This window comes from Mustela lutreola, chromosome 6 (assembly GCF_030435805.1).
Source record: "Mustela lutreola isolate mMusLut2 chromosome 6, mMusLut2.pri, whole genome shotgun sequence".
NCBI lineage: Eukaryota > Metazoa > Chordata > Mammalia > Carnivora > Mustelidae > Mustela > Mustela lutreola.
Window position 1 is genome coordinate 41,584,564 of NC_081295.1, and position 24,597 is coordinate 41,609,160.

Consider the following 24,597-nt stretch of genomic DNA (forward strand, 5'->3'; position numbering starts at 1 on the left):
TTTTATTTATTTATTTGACATGGAGCTGGTAAGAATTTTCCATTTCTTTTTCTTTAAAGATTTTATTTATTTATTTGACATGGAGAGAGACAGCCAGAGAGGGATCATAAGCAGGGGGAATGGGAGAGGGAGAAGCAGACTTCCTGCTGAGCAGGGAGCCCGATACAGGGCTTGATCCCAGGACTCTGGGATCATGACCTGAGCTGAAGGCAGATGCTTAATGACTTAGCTACCAGGCATCCCTGGATTTTCCCATTTCAGAAAATATATTTAATAATCATAAAATTACTTGATTAAAAATATTTTAGCTTTCTACCATATAAGCAGCTTTCTTCCCAATTCTGAGAATATCTGTTCATTGTAAATAAAAATTAAAATAATATAGAATATTAGGAAAAAGCTGGTGAAAATCACCAGAACTACTATTGGAGTAACTTACATTATCATTTTGATGAACATTATTCCAGACTTTTCTCTGTGCCACAGTGTTCAATCTTACGTCTATTCCTGTGGAATGTGATATTCATGTTAATAATAGAAACTCAGAACATAGATTCTTTAGTGTAGTTGGGATCCTTTATAGTCCAGTAAGATTCTAAATAATCGTGGAGCCTTTGCCTCTTTGAAAGTGAGTGCTCTGGTGAAATATGTATACACATGTGTAGTTAAATATTTTGTATGAAAAGAACCAAATGGTACATGTGTTTTGTTACTTGTCTTTTTCTCCTCATGTGGCAATTTGATTTGGACATCTTTCTCACATAAATGTCTGAATGGTATAACATTGCATATGTAAACATCATAATTACTGGGGTATCCAAACTATCTTTACTGTGAAAATTATAGTAGATGCTCTTTAAAAATATGACCCATCTCAATAACCCAGCCTCAACTTAGTGAATGAGACTCTCCCAGGGACCAGAGTCATCTGTACTTTTAATAAGTGCTCAAGTAATCAGGCAAGTTTAAGAAATAGTTCCGTAATTTATTTAAACAGTCCTCTTTTGGTGAACATTTTTTTTTTTAGGTTTTTATTTTTATTTTTTTTAAATTGGAAGACCCTTAAATTCATATCCTTTTACAATTGTGCAGTTTTTTTAAACATTAAAAATTTTTAAAAAAATTTAGTTAATGTATAATGTATTATTGGTTTCAGAGGTACAGGTCTGTGATTCATCAGTCTTATATTTACCCAGTGGTCATTACATCACATGACCTCCTTAGAGCCCATCACCCAGTTACTGCATCCCTCCTCTGCTCCCCTTTACAGGGATCCACAGTTGGTTTCTTATGACTAAGAGTCTCTTATGGTTTGCTTCCCTGTCTGGTTTTGTCTTGTTTTTTTTCCACTCTTCCCCATGATCTTCTGTTTTGTTTCTTAAGTTCCACATATCAGTGAGATGATATGATAATTGTCTTTCTCTGATTGACTTATTTTGCTTAGCGTAATACCCTCTAGTTCCATCCACGTCATTGCAAATGGCAAGATTTCACTTTTTTTGATGGCTGAGTAGTATTCCATTGTGTATATATACCACATCTTCTTTATCCATTCATCTTTTAATGGACATTTAGGCCCTTTCCATAGTTTGGCTATTGTGGACATTGCTGCTGTAAACACTGGGGTGCAGGGTGTCCCTTCAGGTCACTACATTTTTATCTTTGGGGTAAATATTGCAATTGCTGGGTTGTAGGGTGGCTCTATTTTCAACTTTTGGAGGAACCTCCATACCGTTTCCCAGAGCGGCTGTACCAGCTTTCATTTCCACCATCGGTGTAAGAGGGTTCCCTTTGCTTTGTGTCCTCACCAACATCTGTCATTTTCTGACTTAATAATTTTAGCCATTCTGGTTGCTGTGAGGTGTTTTCTCATTGTGCTTTTGATTTGTATTTCCCTGGTGCCGAGGGATGTTGAGCACCTTTTCGTGTGTCTGTTGGCTGTTTGGATGTTTGCTTTGAAGAAGTGTCTGTTTGTGCCTTATGCCCATTTCTTGATTGGATTATTTGTTCTTTTGGTGTTGAGTTTGATAACTTATTTATAGATATTGGGTATTAGCCCTTTATCTGATATATCATTTGCATATCTTCTCCCTTTCTGATGGTTGTCTTTTGATTTTATTAACTGTTTCCTTTTATTTTGGGGCACCTGGGTGGTCCAGTGGGTTAAGCCTCTGCCTTCGGCTCAGTCATGATCTCAGGGGCCTGAGATCGAGCCCCGCATTGGGCTTTCTTCTCAGCAGGGAGCCTGCTTCCCCCTCTCTCTCTGCCTGCCTCTCTGCCTACTTGTGTTCTCTGTCTGCCAAATAAATAAATAAAATCTTAAAAAAAAAAAAAAGCTTTTTATTTTGATGAAGTCCCAATAGTTCATTTTTGCTTTTGTTTCCCTTGTCTTTGGAGGTGTGTCTAACAAGAAGTTGCTGTGGCTGAGGTTACAGAGGTTGCTGCCTATGTTCTTCTCTAGGATTTTGATGGATTCCTGTCTCACATTTAGGTCTTTTATCCATTGTGAATCTATTTTTGTGTATGGTGTAGAGAAATAGTACAGTTTCATTCTTTTGCTTGTGGCTGCCCAATTTTCCCAGCACCAGTTATTGAAGAGACTGTCTTTTCCATTGGCTATTCTTTCCTGCTTTCTTGAAGATTAGTTGACCCCAGAGTTGAGGGTCCATTTCCGGGTTCTCTGTTCTGTTCCATTGATCTATGTGTCTTTTTTTGGTGCCATTACCATGATGTCTTGATGATTGCAGCTTTGTAATAGAACTTGAAGTCAGGCATTGTGATGCCCCCAGTTTTGGTTTTCTTTTTTAACATTCCTCTGGCTATTCAAGGTCTTTTCTGGTTCCATACAAATTTTAGGATTATTTGTTCCAATTCTGTGAAAAATACCGATGATATTTTGATATGGATTGCATTGAATATATAGATTGCTCTAGGTAGCATAGCCATTTTAACAATATTTGTTCTTCCAGTCCATGAGCATGGAATGTTTTTCCATTTCTTTTTGTCTTCCTCCATATCTTTGATGAGTCTTCTATAGTTCTCTGAGTACATGTCCTTTGCTTCTTGGGTTAGGTTTATTCCTAGGTGTCTTATGGTTTTGGATGCAATGGTAAGTGGGATTGATTCCTTAATTCTTCGTTTTTTTGTCTCATTGTTAGTGTATAGAAACGCAAGTGATTTCTGTGCATTGATTTTATATTCTGTCACTTTGCTGAGTTCTTATATGAGTTATAGCCATTTTGGTTGTGGAGGCTTTGGGTTTTCCACATAGAGTATCATGTCATCTGCAAAGAGTTTAAATTTGACTTCTTCTTTGCTGATTTGTATGACTTTTATTTATTTATTTATTTGTCTGATTGGTGAGACTAGGACTTCTAGTACTATGTGTTGGATAGCAGTGGTGATAGTAGACATCCCTGCTGTGTTCCTGACTTTAGGGGAAAAGCTCTCCATTTTTCTGCATTGAGAATGCTATTCACTGTGGGATTTTCATAGATGGCTTTTATGATATTGAGGTATGTTACTTCTATCCCTACACTCTGAAGAGTTTTAATCAAAAAAGGATGCTGTACTTCATCAAATGCTTTTTCTGAGGGGCGCCTGGGTGGCTCAGTGGGTTAAGCCACTGCCTTCGGCTCAGGTCATGATCTCAGGGTTCTGGGATTGAGTCCCGCACCGGGCTCTCTGCTCAGCAGGGAGCCTGCTTCCTCCTCTCTCTCTGCCTGCCTCTCTGCCTACTTGTGATCTCTCTCTGTCAAATAAATAAATAAAATCTTTTTTTAAAAAAATGCTTTTTCTGCATCTATTGAGGGGATCATATGGTTCTTGTCCTTTCTTTTATTTATGTGGTGTATCATATTCATTGATTTACGGATCTTGAACCTTTGCAGCCCAGGAATAAATCCCACTTGGTCACAGTGAATAATCCTTTTAATGCACCATTGGTCCTATTGTCTAGTATGTTGGTGAGAATTTTTCTATCCATGTTCATCAGGGGTATTGTTCTGTAATTCTATTTGGTGAGTTCGTTGTCTAGTTTTGGAATCAAGGTAATACTGGCCTTACAGAAAGAATTTGGAAGTTTTCTTTCCATTTTGATTTTTTGACACTGCTTCAGAAGAGGTTTTAATTCTTCTTTAAATGTTTAGTAGAATTCCCCTAGGAAGCTCTCTGTCCCTGGGTTCTTGTTTGTTGGGAGATTTTTGATGACTGCTTCAATTTCCTTGGGTCTGTTCAGGTTTTCTATTTCTTTTTCAGTTTTGGTAGTTTATACATCTCTAGGAATGCATCCATTTCTCCCAGATTATCTAATTTGTTGACATATTGTTGCTGATAAGATGGTCTTATCATTGTTTATATTTCTTTGGTGTTAGTTGTGATCTCTCTTTCATTCATGATTTTATTTGGGACTTTTCTCTTTTCTTTTTGATAAGTCTGGCCAGGGATTTATCAGTCTTACTAATTCTTGCAAAGAACTAGATCCCAGTTTCATTGGTCTGTTCTACTGGTCTTTTTGTTCCTATTTCATTGATTTCTGTTCTAATCTTTATTATTTTTCTTCTCCTGCCGGGTCTAGGCTTTATTTGCTGTTCTTTCTCTAGGTCCTTCAGGTGGAAGGTTAAGTTGTGTAGTTGAGATCTTTCTTGTTTCTTGAGAAAGGCTTGTAGTGCTATATATTTCCCTCTTAGGGTCGCCGTTGATGCATCCCAAAGATTTTGAACAGTTGTGTTTCATTTTCATTTGTTTCCATGAATTTTTTAAATTCTTGTTTAATATCCTGGTTGACGCATTCATTCTTTAGTAGGATTCTCTTTAGCCTCTGTGTATTTGAGTTCTTTCCAAGTTCCCTGTTGAGTTTCAGTTTCAAAGCATTGTGGTCTGAAAATACACAGGAAATGATCCCGATTTTGGTACCAGTTGAGACCTGATTTGTGACCCAGGATGTGATGTATTCTGGAGAATGTTCCATTTGTGCTCAAGAAGAATGTGTATTCCGTTCCTTTGGGGTGGAATGTTCTGAATATATCTGTAACATCCATGTGGTCCTTAGTGTGCCCTCAGAGAAAAGCAGTTCAATGATCTGTCTTTTGTAGTGAGCGGAGTGTTAAAGTCCCCTACTATTATTGTATTATTATTGATGTGTCTCTTTGGTTTTGTTATTAATTGGTTTATATAATTGGCTGCTCCCATGTTAGGGACATCAGTATTTACAATAGTTAGATCTTCTTGTTGGATAGACCCTTTAAGTATGATATAGTGTCCTTCCTCATCTCTTACTCCAGTCTTTGGTTTTTAAAATCATGTTTGTGTGATATAAGGATTGCCACCTGAGCTTTCTTTTGATGTTCACTAGCATGATAAATGGTTTTCCACCCCCTGACTTTCAATCTGGAGGTGTCTTTGGGTCTAAAGGGAGCCTTTTGCAGACAGCATATTGATGGCTTTTTTTTTTTTAAATTCAATCTGATGCCCTGTGTCTTTTGATTGGGGCATTTAACCCATTCTGTGTAACTATTAAAAGATATGAATTTAGTGCCATTGTATTGCCTGTGAGGTGACTGTTACTGTATATTGTCTCTGTTCCTTTTCGGTCTATGTTACTTTGGGCTCTCTCTTTGTTTAGAGGACCCCTTTCAATATTTCTTGAATGGCTGTGATCACAAATTCTTTTAGTTTCTTTTTGTCCTGGAAGCTTTTTATCACTCCTTCTATTTTGAATGATATCCTAGCTGGATTAAGTATTCCTGGCTGCATATTTTTCCCATTTAGCATCCTGAATGTATCGTGCCAGTCGTTTCTGGTCTGCCAGGTCTCTGCGGATACGATTGGTCTGCTGCCAATCTAACATTTCTACCCTTGTAGGTTACAGACCTTTTGTCCCGAGCTGCTTTCAGGATTTTCTCTTTGTCTCGAGATTCGTAAGTTTCACTCTTATATGTTCGGGTGTTAACCCATTTTTATTGATTTTGGGTGGGGGGGTTGGATTTCCGTGCCTCCTGGATTTTGATGCCTGTTTCCTTTCCCAGATTAGGGAAGTTCTCTGCTATGATTTGCTCCAAAATGTTTTCCTCTCCTTTCTCTCTTTTCCCTTTTTCCTGGGATCTCAGTTATTGCAGTTTATGGTATCACCTATCTTTCGAATTCTCCTCTCGTGATCCAGTAGTTGTACATCTCTCTTTTTCTCAGCTTCTTTATTCTCCATTGTTTGGTTTGCTATATCACTAATTCTGTTTTCTGCCTCATTTATCCTAGCAATTAGAACTTCCTTTTATAATTGCATCTCCTTAATAGCCCTTTTGATTTGACTTGGTTAGACTTTAGCTGTTTTATTTCTCTGGAAAGTGATTCTCTTATGTCTTCTCTGCCTTTTTAATCCCAGCTCGTATCTTTATAATTGTTTTTTCGAACCCCTGTTCTGATATCTTACTAATGTCATACTGATTAGATCCCTGGCAGTTGGTACTGCCTCTTGTTCTCTTTTTTGAGGTGAGTTTTTCCATCTTGGCATTCTGTCTTTTGAAGAATACCCGAACAAAAGAATAAAGTACTAAAATGGCAACAATGACCCCAGAGAAATATACACTAAAGAAATCAGAAGACATGTGGAACTGGGAGGGGAAAAAAAAAAAAAAAGGAAAACTAAAAGAGAATATAATCAGGTTAGCAGAATAGAGCAATACACTGAATTCCATGTGTATTTTGGTTTGTTTTTTTAAAAACTGGATCCCAAAATTGTAAAGAAAGAAAAACTAATGTATTTATGAAAGTAAAATTAAATATAATGAAAGGATGGAAAGTAATTATCAACATGAAATTTAAAGACAGGAAAAAACAAAAGAGGAACAAAAAACTTAACCACAACAAAATGAAGGGATAGAAACAGACAAATGAAGAGAACAGAGCAACACACTATTTCCTGTGTGTATTTTGGTCAGTTAGAAGAAACAACAATTCAAAATTATGAAGAAAGAAGAACATGCATACAAAAATAAAACTAAATACATTGAATGAATAGCATGTAATTGTAGAGATGAAAATAAAAAAAATGTTTTTAAATAAACAAGAGAAAAAAAGAAAGAAGAAAATAAAACAACAAAGTGGAGAATATGATCAGGCAGGTGAACAGAACAGAGCCATACACTAGATTTTGGGTGTATTTTGTTCCGTAAATTGTGGAGAAAGAAAAACATACATATGTGTACAAAAATAAGAATAAGTACAATGAAGGGATAGAATGTAAATATTAAAATAAAAATTAAAAAAGGTTTAAAAAAGAATTGATATAATAAGAGATTGGTTAAAAAGAAATAAGAAAAATTTAAAGTTGAGAGACTAAAGAATCATAGGAGAAAAGCCATGAGTTCTATGTGTTGTATACCCCTAGCACTGGAGTTTTGCAGTTCTCATTGATCAGTAAACTAGGTCATGGCTGGATGTTCTTGCCGATCTTCTCGGGGAGGGACTAGTTGCATTGATTCTCAAATGCGTTTACCCTAGGCGAAATTGTATCACCCTTGCCAAGGGACCTGGCTAAGCAGTGTTCAGGTTTGCTGTCTTTGGCTTTTGTTCCCTGAAGGCTTTCCATCCATCTTTAGAGGATGTGAATGGAAATGGCATCCTCCCAATCTCTGCCCTGGAGTGGAAAGCCCAGGGCCCCCGTCCTTAATGTACTCTCAGAGAAAAGCAGTCAATCGACTTCTGTCTCCCTGGTCTCCTTCTGTACTCCGTGCTCACCTCGCCTATGACACAATGTTTCTGTCTCAGGCACATGACCCTGTTTTCTGGTCTCCAAATTCTGTAGACAACTGTAGTGTGCTCCCATGCCACTCTGCCCAGTAGTGATGGGGTCTTGCTGGTTTTCCCTCTTGGTGAGCCCCTGCTAGGAGAGTAGTCACCTGACTATGCCACAGTTTGTGGCTTATGGCAGCCCAGAGCTGAGAGCCCACTTCTCGGCTCAGTCTTTGCAGCTGACTTTACTGCTCTGATGCATGGGAGCTCAGCCACACTTGGGCACCCCCTGGACTTCCTATGACTGAGGGGATCTTGAGGCCACATTGTCCCAGCTAGAGTTCTGCCTCTGCTTAGCCACCTGAGTGATGTTCCTCACTGGAACAGACTTCTAGAAGTTCCAGTTTTGTGTTCTGCTGCTTTATCACTTGCTGGTAGCCAGCTGATAGAGGCTCCCTTCCCCCACAGTCTTTTTTACATTTTGCCTCAAATTCACTTCTCTGCTTCTGCTACCTTGAAGAAAGTGTTTGATTTTCTCCTTGTAGAGTTGCTGATATTCTTTTCTTCGATCTCTGGTTGAGTTTTCAGCTGTTCAGAATGATTTGATATCTATCTAGCTGAATTCATGGGACCAGTCGAAATTAAATTCTCCTAGTCCTCTGGTATCTCAGACTCCTCCACAATTGTGCAATTTTTATAATTAAGAAGATTCTTAGAGGTGAGATTATAATATGTATTAAAGAATCCTTTGATTGCAAGTAACTGAAGTCCAACTTAATGTAACTGAGGAAAAACTTGATTGGAATAAATAATTGTTTCAGCTTGGCCTGATTCAGGCTGGATATGGGGCCTCAAAGGATACTGGCCAGGCTTGGTCATTCTCTTTCTTTGCTTTACTTGTCTGTTTGGTCTCATTCTTCATGAAGTCTCTTTCACATGAGAGGCAAGTTGCGTTGTATTGCAAGCAGAAAGAGAACTTTCTCTTCCAGCATCCATATGTCAATCCCAGGGAAGACTCCAAAGGGCCTTGCATGAGTTACATATCAATGGAAGAATGACTTGGAAGGCCAGGCATTCATTGGTAGTACTACAGTTTGGAGTGCAAGAGGAGTAGTGCTCCTAAGGAGGGGGTGGTAATAAGCTCTACCTTGTTAAGTATGCTATGTTTGAGGGTGTGCCCATTGTAAATATTGACAGGTATAATAGGTATCCTTTTTCCCAGAAAGTTTGAACCTGTGCACAAGTCTACCAATCATATTTAAAGGATTTGTATACTGTCTTAAATGCTGTGTTTTGAAAATTGAATATTTTCTAATTTGATGAAGGAAGAAATTCCTTTCTATTTTATGGGATAGTGTAGCAGAGCAGTTACAGCTCTGCCTGTAACTGTTGGTGCCGTTCTGGCTTCATCAGTTAGTATGTGAGGGATTTAAAAATCTGTTCAGTTTTTCATCTGTAGTGAAGGGAGGCTATGGACAGTGCTTAGATTTTGGTGCTGTTGTGAAGGTAAAGTTGGATAGTTTAATAAGTGCTGGTAATAGTGTCTGACACATAGTAAAGAAATGTTTATTCTTTTTGCATTTAGGTGAGTTGTTAATGAGGTTTAACATTTTATCACTTCTGTATGAATTACTGTATTTATTCTGTGAATTGCTGGTTCATATACTTTATATGTTTTTCTATATTTGGTGTTCATTTTTTTCTTAATGATTTATAAGAAATTTTTGTCTATTAGGGTATTACTTTATGACACATATTTTGAAAAAATGTATTTTTTGGTGGCACAAGTTTAAATTTACATAGATAAATTTATGTAGGTTAGATTATGAGCATAGTTTTTAATATCTGTCTTTTGTGCCATTTTAAGAAATTTTTACTTATTTTTGTTCCTATTGTTTATATTTTTATTTTAGAATTATTATAGTACTCACCTGTATTTCCTTCTAGTACTTCTACAGTTTTATTTGTATATTTAAGTATTTGATCTATCTGAAATACATTTTGATTTTTTTTCAAAGATTTTATTTATTTATTTGACAGACAGAGATCACAAGTATGCAGAGAGACAGGCAGAGAGGGAGAAGGAAGCAGGCTACCTGTTGAGCAGAGAGGCTGATATGGGGTCTGATCTCAGGACCCTGGGATCCTGACCCGAGCCGAAGGCCCGAGACTTTAACCCACTGAGCCACCCAGGTGCCCCAGAAATACATTTTGATAAAAGGAGTAGATAAGGGTATGAGTTTATTTATTTTCAACTGTCTAAAGTGTTTTCTCACACCATTAAACTAATCTAGTTTCCATTTTTAATTGGATATATAATTTATATTATACAGTGGATTCCCTTATCTATCATTTTCTTTTTCTTGATTTGTTTTCTCATTCCATTAGTATTTTGGTCTTTCAGTGGTAGTTTTAGATTGATTTTAATTCTTTGACTTAAGCATACAGTTTAATATTTGGCATTCCAAGTGTACCCAATTTCCTGGCTATTTTGAGGTTTGCCACTTAGATTTTTCTCTCTAGCTTTTGGGTGAATAGGCTGTTTGATTAAGAAGTTAGGCTCCACTTCATGTGCAGATCTATACAATAATAAGCGTATACATTTCTCTGTAGAGTAATCTCTGTTAGCCTTGCCTTCAGACCATTCATCTTTCTCTTTGCTGTTTTTGGTTGTATGGTTTATCTCTTTGCCACACATTCCCTGCTTTGCTTTGGAGGAAAAAGGGACTCTACATCTTTATTATAACTTCTCTCAAATGCAGATCTCCTCTCTACGAAAATACTAATTACATTTTTAAAATTTCTAACTTTTTAAAAAATTTCTACACTTTCTTCAATGTTGAATCTTTTTCATGAGCCAGATTGAATTACAAGTGGCTAATAATCCTCTGGGATTTGTATGAGACTGCTTTCTTGCCTTAAGATGAAATTTGCTCATCTATTTCTGGTTTTTAATCCACTGTTGGATAGGAAATGGGTTGTGAATATTTACTTAAATTCTCAATGGTAGAATGATCCTAATGAAAATCGCATGCATAAAATACATCTTTTTTTTTTAACAGAGGGAATATCACTTTCCAGGTGAATTTTTTTCCCGAGTGAATGCTTATGGTCCCATCTCATGACCTTCGTTTTTATTTACCAGCTAGATTTTGGAGTATGCAATCCAGAAGATGGAAGTCTGATGGGAGAATAGGATGTTTGAACTAGTCATTTCTGAGGTATAGTTTGTGGTGATGAGAAGGTTCAGGATGTGATCTAGGGAGGGTGAGAGGTTGAAGTCATATGCAGAAGGGCAGTGGAAGGAAGATCAAATATTAGGTGGTTCCTAGTGAGTGATGGTAGGCGTCCAGGTTGAAAGGATGATTTCGAACCAGGTAGTAAAGATTAGAAAGGAAGAAAGAAGGTGGTGTAGTTGGATGTAGTGGCAGAGACTGAGCAGCGTAAATGTAGTCACAAAACAAAAGGGTGCTGTGTATTCTGGGGCAGTAGTAAAATGTAATTTTGTAATGAAATGATATGTACATATACATAAACATTTGGAACATATATTTTATGTGTGTGTGTGTGTGTGTGTGTGTGTGTGTGTGTGTTTGTGCAGCACACACCCCCTTGTGGTTGACAGAGTTCACTGTGTAAGGTTAGAAGCGTGCATTGCACATCTCCAGGGTGCGCCATTCTCATAGTTGGTGTGACTATCACCCTGGAGTTGCACTGTTTATAAACTGTGCAGACAGTGTGGCAGCTGTGGCAGTGAGTTCACAGGATCAGCAAGAACATTTTTGTTGTTGTTACCCTTATTTAAGATAGTTTTTTAGTTTATAGTCAGTAAAATAAAAGGAAGAAAAAGACTTCTAAGTTAAAGCATTTGCCACAGCTTAGCATGGTTTATCATTGAACTAATAATTTTTGAATGCCTTTCATGTTCAAGTTGCTGTGCCAGGAATGCAGAGTGTTGAAAAAAGGCCTCACCCTTGAGACTTTTTACTTCATTTGGTGGTGGTGGAGAAAAATTGATAGCGATGGAGGAAACCTTGAAATAAAACAATAACTTGGAGATTGGTATTTTAAAAGTCCAGTGGTGGTTTAAAGGAGAAATTCATTAAATCTAGTTAGTTTGGAAAGAAAGATGTTTTATAGAGGAATTGGCATTAGATATGGAAAGATTTCGTTAGAAAGAGATTTTTGTTGGGCACGGCCTGAGGGCATTCCAGGTAGGAAATAATGCTTAAAAATTAGATGTTTAACCATCTGCAGATTTAACTGAGCAATACTATTTATTTTCACCCTGAACTTGGACAAATGAAAGCTGCATAATAGACTCTTGTGAAGTTTTAAAATAGCAATATGATTCATGATGTCAATTTACTTGGACCAGAATTATAGTTGCCATATCTCTTTTTCCAGTTAGTTAATTAAAACAGTCCTCTGTAGTTTCCTGTTTCTTCTACATTTTCATTTGCAAATTGTTTTTGTAAAATTCCAAATCCAAGAATAACTCAAACTACCTAATTGTCTGGCTGTCAGATATGAGCATTGAAGCTTTTGTTTTGCTCTCTAAATTATGTTCTTTGACCCACAAAATGTGGAAAATAGGAGTTTAGAAATGTGGCATTAATTTATTTGAAACGATCAGTGAAATTCAGTTGATTTTATATTGAGGCCAAGAGGAGAATATAGCAGTTAATCACGAAAGGTAATAGCAAGAATCTTGGAAAAATGGCATGCCTTTTCAACGTTAATGTTTTTTTGTAAAGGAATATGCACACTCGCTAAAATTTTAGAAAGTATGTCATAAAGTAGAAAAATTCAACTGTCAAGAAGAGGTTACATTTTAACATTTTGTTGTATTTTTTTTTTTTTTTTAAAGATTTATTTATTTATTTATTTGACAGAGAGAAATCACAAGTAGACGGAGAGGCAGGCAGAGACAGAGAGGAAGGGAAGCAGGCTCCCTGCTGAGCAGAGAGCCCGACACGGGACTCGATCCCAGGATTCCGAGATCATGACCTGAGCCGAAGGCAGCGGCTTAACCCACTGAGCCACCCAGGCGCCCTTTTGTTGTATTTTCTTTCAGTCATTCTTTTTTGCCTATGGGTACATAATGTGTATAATCAATATGTATATAGCTGACATTTTATATATGCTGTGTATCTAGGTTCCATCATTTCCCTTCATCCTGAAGAACTGATTTTAGGATTTAAAAAAAAATAAATTTTATTTTTAAAAATTGAAATATAATTTAGGTACTCTAAAATTCATCCTTTTAAGCTGCATAATTTGGTAGTCTTTAGTATATTCAGACACCCTCAGCCTTTTTTTTTTTTTTTTTTGGTCTTTTCTGTGTTTTTTTTTTTTCCTTTTTTTCTTTTTTTTTTTTTCCTTTTTAAAGATTGTACAATTATTACCACTCTCTAATTCTAGAACATTTTATCATCTGGGTGAACTATGATAATTAGAATCAAGCGGGCCTTAGTTGAAAGGATTTTAAGGAATGGGTTACCTTTGAGTTGAGCTTTGAAAGTCTACAGGTTTCCAGAGAAGAGTTAATTATTCCTCTCATTAAAACCCTTCAGTGGTTCCCCATTGCCCATAACATGAAACCCAAACTACTAAACATGGTATTCTTTATATCTGGGCCATGCCCATGTTTTTAGCATTGTCTTTCATTTTGACCCTTGAACCATAAGCTCCATCTGTAATGAGCTTTGGACAGTTTACTCAAAACCACCATTTTTTACTCCTTTGTAATACTATTTGGCTCATTTACCATCCTGCTAGGAAATATCCACTTGTATCTTTCAGGATTTGACTAAGGGGTCGCAACATCTTATTATCAAACCTTTCTCTTATTCTTCAGTTAGAAATAACTACTCTTTGTTAAGCTTATATCATATGTTTTTATTTGTGTAGGTTTGTATCTGTTGTCTTGGTGTATTTATTAATAGGAATCTGTTTCATTCTCAGAAGTATTCTTATATAGACAGTAAGCTGCATGGTTACTCTATCTATATAGCCATCTATCGTTAAAACTAGAACTCTTCATTGGACCCAGCCACTTAATGTATTTTCTTCTTCATGGGACTCTTCTTTGAAGGTAGGGACTGTATGCCTAATTTCTCTAGCAATTAGAGCTATGTTTAATACATAGTTTGGGCTCAGGAAATACTGGATGGATAGGTAGAAAGGTGGGTACCTGGGTACTTCGAAAAAAAAAAAAGAAAATGGAGTATAGAAAAGTACAGAGGATGCAAGCTGGTTCAGCCACTCTGGAAAACAGTATGGAGGTTCCTTGAAAAGTTGAAAATAGAGCTACCCTACAACCCAGCAATAGCACTACTGTGTATTTACCCTAAAGAAACAAATGTAGTGATCCGAAGGGGCATGTGCACCCAAATGTTTATAGCAGCAATGTCAACAATAGCCAAACTATGGAAAGAACCTAGATGTCCATCAACAGATGAATATATAAAGAAGAAGTGGTATAAATATACAATGGAATACTATGCAGCTATCAAAAGAAATGAACTCTTGCCATTTGCAATGACGTGGATGGAACTAGAGGTATTATGCCGGTGAAATAAGTCAATCAGAGAAAGACAATTATCATATGATCTCTCTGCTATGAGGAGTTTGAGAGGCAGGCCAGGGGGTTGTGGGGGGGTAGGAAAAAGTGAAATAAGATGGGATTGGGAGGGACACAAACCATAAGAGACTCTTAATTCCAGGAAACAAACTGAGGGTTGCCGGGGAGTGGGGGGGGGGGGACGTAGGGAAGGGTGGCTGGGTTATGGACATTGAGGAGGGTATGTGCTATGGTGAGTGCTGTGAATTACATAATACTGATGATTCACAGACCTGTACCCCTGCGACAAATGATACATTATATGTTAACTTAAAAAAAAAAGTACAGAGGCTAGGGAGGTCAAACACGCGGGATTCTGTGTGTGTGTGTGGGGACTCACCAATGAAGGATTTAAGCTGCAGTCGACAATGCAGCAATTTCTAACAAATTCTTGAGCAATATAAAATTGATGTATCTTGTAGTTTTCTTCAGGTTTTTTTTTTTTTTTTATGTTTAGGGTTTGTTGAGCATCTTTTATCTATGGGTTTACAAATTTACTTAAAAGTAGATTTTTTTTTTGCCGTTATTTCCATCTTTTACATGTTTGAAGATTTGATTATTAATGTTCTTTAAAAAAAAAAAAAAAAAAGGTGCCCCAGCGGCTCAGTCAGTTAAGCATCTGCCTTCTGCTCAGGTCATGATCCCAGGGTTCTGGGATTGAGCCCCACATTGGGCTCCCTACTCTGTGGAGGTTGGGGGGCTGCTTCTCCCTCTCCTTCTGCCTGCTGCTCCCCCTGCTTGTGTTCACTCTCTGCCAAATAAATAAAATCTTAAACAAAGAAGTAAACCCAACTTTTTTTCTGTTTGATTTTGGATAGCTTCTGTTGCTATGTCTGCAAGTTCACTGATCTTTTCTTTTGCAGTGTCTAAATTGCTATTCATCCCATCCATACTATTTTTCACTTCAGGCATTGTAGTTTTCACCTCTGAAAATTCATTTTGAATCCTCTTAATGTCTTCTATATCTCTATTTAGCTTTTTGGAATATATGGAATACTTATAATCATCTGCTTTAATTTTCTTGCCTGCTAATTCTAACCTCTTTCTCAGTTTTGAGCCTATTTTAGATTAATTTTTCTTCTCTTTATGGGTTGTATTTTTTTTTCTTTTCATCTTTGCATACTTGTTAATTTTTCATTAGATGCCAGACATTTTGAAGTTTACCTTGTTAGGTGCTTGTTATTTTTGTATTCCTATTTCTTTGAGGTTTGTTCTAGGAGGAGGTAATTTACTTGGAACTGCTTTATACCTATTGAGTCCTGCTTTTAAGATTTTTTAGGTGGTCTAGAGCAGAGTTTAGTCTAGGCATAATTATTCTCTGCTGAGACAAGATCCTTCTGAGTACTCAGTGTCCTGAGTCTGACTGGTAGGGACAGGCATTACTCCCAACCTTGTGTCAGTGCCTGCTGTGTTGTCCTCTAAGACTTTTGAATGTTTTTTTTTTCACATGCATACTCTGCTGAACATTCATGGAAGTCTGACATCTGGGCATCTCTCTCTGTCTGTCTTTCTCACTCTGCCCTGAGAATTCTAGTCTTGTTCTTCTCCCCAGACAACTGTTCTTTTTTTTTTTTTTTAAACTGAGGGAGACTGCTGAGCTTTACCTGGGATTCTCTTGCTTGCTGGGACCCCTACTGAAGCCTGGAAACCCTTTGGGCTATAAGTTGGGAAAATCCTAGGATTCATCTAGTTTATTTACCATTTCTAGAGATTACTGTCCTGTGTTGTTGGATGTCTAGTGCCTTGAAAATTATTGCTTCCTCTGTTTTGTCCACATCTTTTGTTGTTTCAGGCTAGATGGTAAATCTAATTCTTCACTTTTCGGTTTGGTTGGAAGAGGAAATCTGTTTTTCCTTCTTTAACTGGGTTTTATTAAAAAATTTTTTTTTTTATAGTTGTGGTAAGACCACATTATGTAAAATTTACTATCTTAACTATTTTTAAGGATACAGTCCAGTAGTGTTAACTATATATACATTTTTGTGCAAAAGTTCCCTGTAAAAGTGTCTTGTAAAACTGCAACTCTGTACCCATTAAATAGCTCCTCATTACCTATACACCTGTGCGAACCATCATTCTATTTTTGTGATTTTAACTACTTTAGATACCTCATATAAGTGAAGTCGTATAGGATTTATCTTTTTGTGACTGGCTTATTTTAGCGTAGCGTCTTCAAGATTTATTCATGTTGTAGCATGTGATAGATTTCCTTTTGTTTTAAGGCTGAATACTATTCTGCTACAACTGTATATCAGATTTATTTATTCATTTGTGTGTTGATAGATATTTGCACTGCTCCCACCTGTTAGCTGTTGGAATAATGATGTTATAAGCATGGATGTGCTTTCAGTTCTTTGGGATATATACCCAGATATGAGATTGCTGGATCATATAGCACTGGTATATGGGGGAACCTCTTCATAGTGGTTGTACCATTTTACAGTCCCAGCAACAGTACCCAGGGGTTCCAATTTTCTTTCTTCTTTTTTTAAGATTTTATTTATTTATTTATTTGACAGACAGAGATCACAAGTAGGCAGAGAGACAGGCAGAAAGAGAGGAGGAAGCAGGCTCCCTGCTGAGCAGAGAGCCCTATGCGGGGCTTGATCCCAGGACCTCGGGATCATGACCTGAGCCGAAGGCAGAGGCCCCAACCCACTGAGCCACCCAGGTGCCCCAAAGATTTTATTTATTTATTGACAGAGAGAGATCATAAGTAGGCATAGAGGCATGCAGAGAGAGAGAGAGAAGAAGAAGCTCTCTCTGCTCCCCGCCGAGCAGAGAGCCCGATGCAGGACTCGATCCCAGGACTCTGAGATCATGACCTGAGCCGAAGGCAGCGGCCTAACCCACTGACCCACCCAGGTGCCCCCCAATATTCTTAACTAAGTTTTAAGCTTAGATATTTTATGTTTATCTATTTTTTTGTAGCTTAGAGTAATGATGGCAGCTATGCATAAGGGGTTATTGTGGTGGAGATGTCATTTGGGAAGAGCTCAGCCTTCAGCCTAGTTACTGGGGGTCTTTTGTTAGAATCCCTGGGTTCTATTCTTTTTAAGAAGCTTTTAGTGAATGTTTTCTTCAGCTAATTGAGAGCCATATATTATTCCAGTGATGGCTCAGGTTATTTCTTCAATTCATTGTGGAGTCTAGGAGTCTTTCTTCAGGCACAAAGATTATTGTGCTATTTTTATTACTCCAGTCAGAAGAGAGGAAAAAAAGAAGACAAGAATAACTACTGAGTTTGTTTCTATCTATATTTGAGTGTAATAATGACAATTATCAAGAATTTGTCATTGGACAAGTAGGGCTTCTGGGGGTTTAGTGGGCTTGGAGCTGAACCATGCTGTGCCTTTTTGTTTTACCACAGTCTTGGTAGTTTTCAGTTTTTAATGGTTACTTGTAAATTTCTTTTTACTTGTTTACTTGTAATAAATTTTCCTTTTGACTATTTTTAATGTTCAAAGGAATATATGTTTTGTTCATATAGGTACTTTAGGAGAGAAATTCTGTGATGTCTGTTATCTGAACCTGGAAGTTCATTTAATTTCCATCCACACATTTTTTACAATAACAATGAATTGAAACTTGTTTTTGGTGCCACATTGATGGTTCATAAAATTATCAGATACAAGTAGTTAAATAAAAATATTTAGTAAATAGTTTAAGATAATGAAGTGATTTAATTTATGCCATGTGTTAGGCTCAAGATAATAACCATAAATAAATGTCTGCAGGTTAACAAATACGTATTTGGGAAAGTAATTAATTAATAATAGTTTCTTAACAAAGTATATCTGTCCTAAATCAATATGTGCTTAGTCATTTTAGGTGGTTGTGGATTTTCTGTCATGAAATTAGATAACAAAAACCCTGCTTAGTTTCCTAGAAAGAATCTGAGGAAAGAAAAATAGTTTTAGGCCAAAATGTATTAAGAATTAAAATTTTGTGACATACTGCATTATGTACCTATAATCTTTTTAAAAAAAATATTTGTTTTAGAGGGTGGGAGAGAGAGAGAGAAGTGTAGAGAGGAACAAAGGGAGAAAATCTCCAAGCAGACTCTCCACTGAGCATGGAACTGTATGTGGGGCTTGAGCCCATGACCCATGAGATCATGTCCTGAGCCAAAACCAAGAGTCAGGCACTCAATCGACTGAGCCACCCAGGCACGCCTGTCTTTTAATGTGCTTTATCTCTTTTCTGTCAAGGTGCAGGATTTAAGTTTTTTTTCACTTACTGGCTATGATATGTAATACATTCTCTTTTCCTGTTCCCTTTGATCATAGTAGAGGGACATGGAACCAAGAAAGGCTGGATGGATTGCATGGGAATATATTTTATAATAAGGGCACCATTTATACCTGCAGATTTTGTGATATAGTTAGCCCTAACAAAATTGAAAGCAATAATGATTTAACAAAATTATTTTAAAAATATTCCTTGTATTTGGAATTTAAAATTTATAGTTTCTTTATTTTAATAGTTGCTTAGTAACTTAAACATAAAAAAATGTAGCATAGTAATTCAAATAGAAAAGCATAATGAGATATTTTTGTATCATTTTACTTCAATAGAGTAAATTCATGACAGGGAGTTTTGGGATGTTGACAGTCTATTGATTTGATCTGGGTATAAGTGTGTTCATATTAGTGTTTCATCAGGTTGTATATGTAAGGTTTTTGTGCTTTCTGTGTCTATGTTTTATTTTAATCAAACTAAAGAACTTGCCATTAAAGTATGAAGAAACTTAACCTTCTTTTCTCTTTCAAGGAAATGATTATTGACAGAGTAAATGGACAGGCCGTTCCTAGATATTTGATATATGACATAATTAAATTCAATGTAAGTACCTTTAATATAATTTATAAAATAAAAATTGTCCCTGAGATAACAGATATGTTTTTACAAATAAAAAGTGTTACTGTCTTAGAGATGGTAGGAAAGAAAAATTGTGACTCTAGTTACCCATTTGATACCTTATTAATAATTTTGCACATTGCTTGGTCTTTAGATTTTATAAGATACTTGAAATGAGTGAATAAAAATAGTTTAATTGATAAAATAAGACAGAATTTTTTAAGATGGAAACTCTTAGTTTTAGTTATCCTATATACGATTAAAAAAAAAAAAAGAGCCCACAGATTTTGTTGCTGTCACTTAAAAATAAAAAGAGGAGCTGATTATGGGTATTGAATGTATAACGTAGGGGCACAAATATGTTATTCATGAGTACAGGCAGGAAACTAAAAGCAAAATAGAAAATTCTGTTATAAATAGATATAAAAAAATAGGAATTATATTTTCTACCCATTTCCTATAGTTTTAGACAAGCCAAGAATCTGCCTGTTCATGTTTAATTATAGTGTCAGTATCTAAATTATTTAGTCAGTACAACATCACTTCTGTAAATGTGAGAAACTCTTTCAATAGTGTACATCTATGAAAAGGTATAATCATTCCTCTAGACATATATTATTCAAATTGCATAGTCATTTAGTATTCAAACAAGACTGAAAGCAATTAAGAATTCTGGAATTAAGAGTGTTTAAGTTTTAGAATTTTGAAGATTTTATAGCAATTTTTTAAAAGTTCCTTTTTGGGATATATATTTTAAAGGACAGTATCGAGATTCAGGATTGCATTAATCCACTTTAAGGTCATCTTTTTCCTAGAAATTTTCAATGTACATATTTCATTTTCTGTTGAATTTATAGATTTCAAACAGTTTCCTAGGTCAGAAACCATCAAGTTTTAATTTTGTCTGTTTGTGATTACTATATGCCTCAGTAATGCTTCCTAGAATTGACTTACTCTTATCATAGATTTTGGAATAATTGTTCATTGGTCCATAATGAGACATGAAGGGTGGGGGTGGCATTGTTTTGTTGTGAAGAGGGGAGTTTTGTCTCCTCTGCCTTTTGACATTGAGCTCTGCTTTAATATGTATTCCATGCAGGTTCACTTCTTAGCCTGGGAGTTTTGTCTTTGACAATAGCCTTCTAATTCTTTAAAAAAATATATGAAAATTTACAGTGTATAGAGCAAAATATGAGGCATACACATATACTAACCACCAGATTTGTTAAAACTTAATATTTTGTCATTTTTACTCCACTTTCTTTTTAATAAGAAATAAGTCATTACAGATCCAGGAGAAGTTTCTCATGCACACCTTACTGTTCTATTTTTGACCCTCTTACCCGGAAGTAACTTCCACCCTGTATTTGATGTTTATTATTTCTATGAATGTTTTTAATAACCTTACTACCTATGTGTGTGTCCATAAAATACATGTGGTATTGTTGTGCAAGGTTTCTAGTGTTACACATATATTGTACTGTACTGTGGTACTGAGCATTTACTCCACGTTATTTTGAGGTTTATCTTTATTAATACACATAGGTTTAGTTCATTCAGTTTAATTACTGTTGAGTATTGTATAAATATACAGAATTTGTCTTTTTTTTTGATGAACATTTGAGTTGCCATATTTTGCTGTTATACTGCTATTAAACAGTTTATATATTCTTGTGTGCATACATCAGAGTTTCTCTAGGACAATTCTCATTCTTGGGATGTAAGCACCAGCGGTGTTTTTAAAAAGTACAGTTCCTCTCACCCCTACCTACATCATAGAGATTCTGACTGAATTGGCAACTTCAGGTGTATGTGCTACGTTGCTGAATTCCTTTCAGAAGTAGGTCTAACAGCTTACTGCAGTTGGTATTATCAGAGTTTAAAATTTTTGCTACTTGGATGTGTGTGAAATGGCATCTGATCTTTTTTAATTTGCTCTTTCATTATTACTAATGAAGTTAAGCCTGATTCGTTTGTCCATTTTTACTTGTTTGGATTTTTCTTTTGAGATTTAATTTTAAATTCAAATAATTTTCTAATTTTTCTATTTGGTTGTCAGTCTTCTTAATGTGTAGGAATTAATGATCTATCTTTCCTGCATTCTAATCCTTTTTTGGTTATGTATGTGACAATATTTTTTGCAAATTAGTATCTATTAATGCACAGGAATTTTTCATTTTCATGAAATCAGACTTAACTAGACCTTCTCAAAGTTTGTGCTTTTTTGGGTCTTGTTTAGGAAATACATCCATATTTTGCTGTAAAAATGATTAAGTTAATTTCAGTAGGTCTAATTATTTACTCCGTATGTATTGAGTGCCTATTGCCATATTTCATTGATTTTAAAGTCACATTTTCTTTCAAGTTTCTGATATTAAGATATATTTATAATTGGAGTTATATATTTATATATTTAATTCTTTATTTCTTTATTTAATTCTTTAATTAATTTATTTAATATTTAATTAATTTTATTATATATATTTATATTTAATTTATATATATTTGTTTAATTCTTTAATTTACTGTGGAGCCTTGATGATTAATCAGCTTATTTTGAGTCATAAAATCAAGGTCACTGTTAGAAAAAAATGAAGTTTTGAAAAAAATAGTTAAAATCTTTTAAGTTCCCTTAGTTTATTTTGTCCACCAAGAATTTCATTGATCATCTTTTTTTTTAAAAAATTTTTTCAATTTATTTATTTTCAGAAAAACAGTATTGATCATCTTTTATATGTCAGGTGTTATTCTAGGGATTGGATATACACAGATGAATAAGAAATAATTTATTGCCTTCAGGGAATTTGTAGTTCAGTACACTGACTTCCAAAGAAGGCCATTTCAACGGTGGGATTTGGGAAGAAAGTGGAACTTATTTTTTATCTGTTTATTCAGGTTTTGTCTGTTTTATAACATATACAGTTGTACATATATGCAACTTACTAAAATTTAACATGCATATATTGTAAACATTTGTTAGGATATGTATTTGGATTGGGTGCAAAATCAAAAGAAATTTGTAAACCATCGATTTTATGGATGAGAAATAAATGTAAAGAACAATTATAATAGTATAACAACAATAAAGGTATGTTAGAGATACTGGAATATATAAAAAATACTAGAGAGGTGAAACTGTTTCAGTTTAACCAGAGTTAACATGGATTAATTCTGAAGGATAGAATAATGGAGGTCAGGAACATTAGAGGCTATTAGTGTACTTAATGTGTGGTAGGATGTGGGACATAGCAAGAAATGAAAATAGATTGTTGAATAGGGGGCCAGGTGACTTGAATAAGGCAGTTTAGCTTAGTCCTGGCTGTATTAGGGCACTCACTATTGAAGGGTGTTAGTTAGGGTAATGATAGGATCACACGTTCATTGTTTTGAAAGACAAATCCAGTGACAGCATGGGTAGTATTTTGAAGTGAGAAAGAATTCAAAACTAGGAAGCCAGTTAGTGAATAGTTACTGAGTTCTTTCTGTTGTCTGTTTTCAGTGATTTAACACCTACCTAACAAACACTTCCCTTCCTATAGGCAGCATAAATTTGAAGGTGAGCTCGCTTTCAGTTTCTTCTTCTTGTTTTGGTTTATGTGTATAGTGAAAAATATTTAGGAGAAAATTTAGAATACCTAAGTATTTTTAGACAGTGGTTATATTATTATTATTATTTTTTTAAAATGGATGACTTACTTCTTCTACGTTAACTTTTTAGGGGTCTGAATTCATTTAATAGGTCCAGTAAATAAGCCTAACATTTTAGGTTTTTCAGCCTTGATATGGGTGACATGGAAAAGATTATACATGGACTTTGTGATTGTTTACTGATCTTTCCTCAGTACTACCTTTTAAAACAGTTGTATGCCTTTGTGTAAAGGGAATGTATACTTCCTCATACCTAGGGCTTACTCTCTTTGTCTTGTTCCTTATTCTTTGCTAAGTATCAAAATTGTCATCCTTCCAATAGAAAAAGTCATCCTTAAGACATATTTAATATCCACAGCTTAAGCAAATATTGTCACCTATTTGTAAGCATTAGGTTGTTTAAATGTAGGTTGAGTAATATAGATTAGAGAAGAGGAAGAAAATGAAGAGGTGAGAAGAATTCATGGAAGACTGTCCAATTGCAAAGCAGAGAAGAGCGGTACTTGATATGAGGTGATGATACTAATCTGGACAGTTATTGTCACTCAGATGAAATGTTAGAAGCTGTATTATTATATACCATTTAGATAGGGTAAGCCCCTACCTTCAATTCATAGAAAAATTCTATTCACTTTTTACTTTATGATTCAAATTTGTATACCACATATAAGTACCATATTGTATATGTACCATATTGTATATATACTATATGGAGAACTTTCTTTATATTAGTATATTATTTTAACTTTTCTTTATATGAGTATATTATGGAGACTTTGATGTTATTGGTTTTTAGAGTTGAGGATATATTTGTCTAATAATTATCTTTTACTTACTGATGATGGCTGTAAAGCATTAATGTGTTAAGCAACAAAAAACATTATAAGTGACTGTGTTTCTTATTTTGATGTGTTATTTGCTTATATTTTCCTGAATGATGTGGATTGTAGTTTTATGCAGATTCTACTAATTGATATAATTTTACTAATTCAAATAAAATGATTAGTGAGTATATTAATACTTTAATTCAGATGTGATAACTTCAGATCAATATATATTAGAGAAGATTTATACCACTCTCCCATATTATGTTATGCATTTATAATTTTAAAATAACCGTGTATGTGTTTAGGTGTCTTTAATTAATGAAATCAGGACTGGCATGTGTGGTTGTGCAGGCTGTGCATTGGACATCTCCAAAGGATGCTGTTTACATAGATGCTATGTATACTGTGACAGCCTTAATAATTATACTGATAAGATAGTTTCAGTGTTGAAATTTAAATAATTGTCTCATTTAATTCAGGCACAGCCAGTTGGAGATTGTGATTTTAATATTCGTCTGCAGTGTATAGAAAGAGAAATAATAAGTCCTCGACATGAAAAAATGAAGAATGGGCTCATTGACAAAACACAGGAACCATTTAGTGTCAGAAATAAGCCATTTTTTGACATCTATACTTCAAGAAAGGTAAAATTTTCTAATTAGTACTTACAATGTGTCATAATTCAGCTTGTGAGAGGACTATGAATGACATTTTACTGCCCAGTTGTCTTGATTTTTTTCAGAAATTATTTTATTGAATATAGCACTATTCTGGACAAACATGTGCAATTTCCAGATCTTGTCCAGAGTGGTGGAAACTTAAACTGGCTTAGTTTCTTGTTTTTCATAATAGTTTTTGATTCATTGTCAGTGTTATGTTTTTAAAAAGCTGTGAACAATGATCTTGGGG

At 35.2% G+C, this 24,597-nt stretch overlaps 1 protein-coding gene across 1 annotated transcript in view; it reads left to right on the forward strand.

The window, feature by feature from the left end:
- Positions 1-24,597, forward strand: part of RNGTT (RNA guanylyltransferase and 5'-phosphatase) — a 342,236-nt gene that overhangs the window by 96,474 nt on the left and 221,165 nt on the right. The window contains exons 10-11 of the mRNA XM_059177113.1: positions 19,127-19,198; positions 24,168-24,332. Of these exons, the coding sequence (XP_059033096.1) occupies positions 19,127-19,198; positions 24,168-24,332 (237 nt within the window). The remainder of the gene's footprint in view (positions 1-19,126; positions 19,199-24,167; positions 24,333-24,597) is intronic.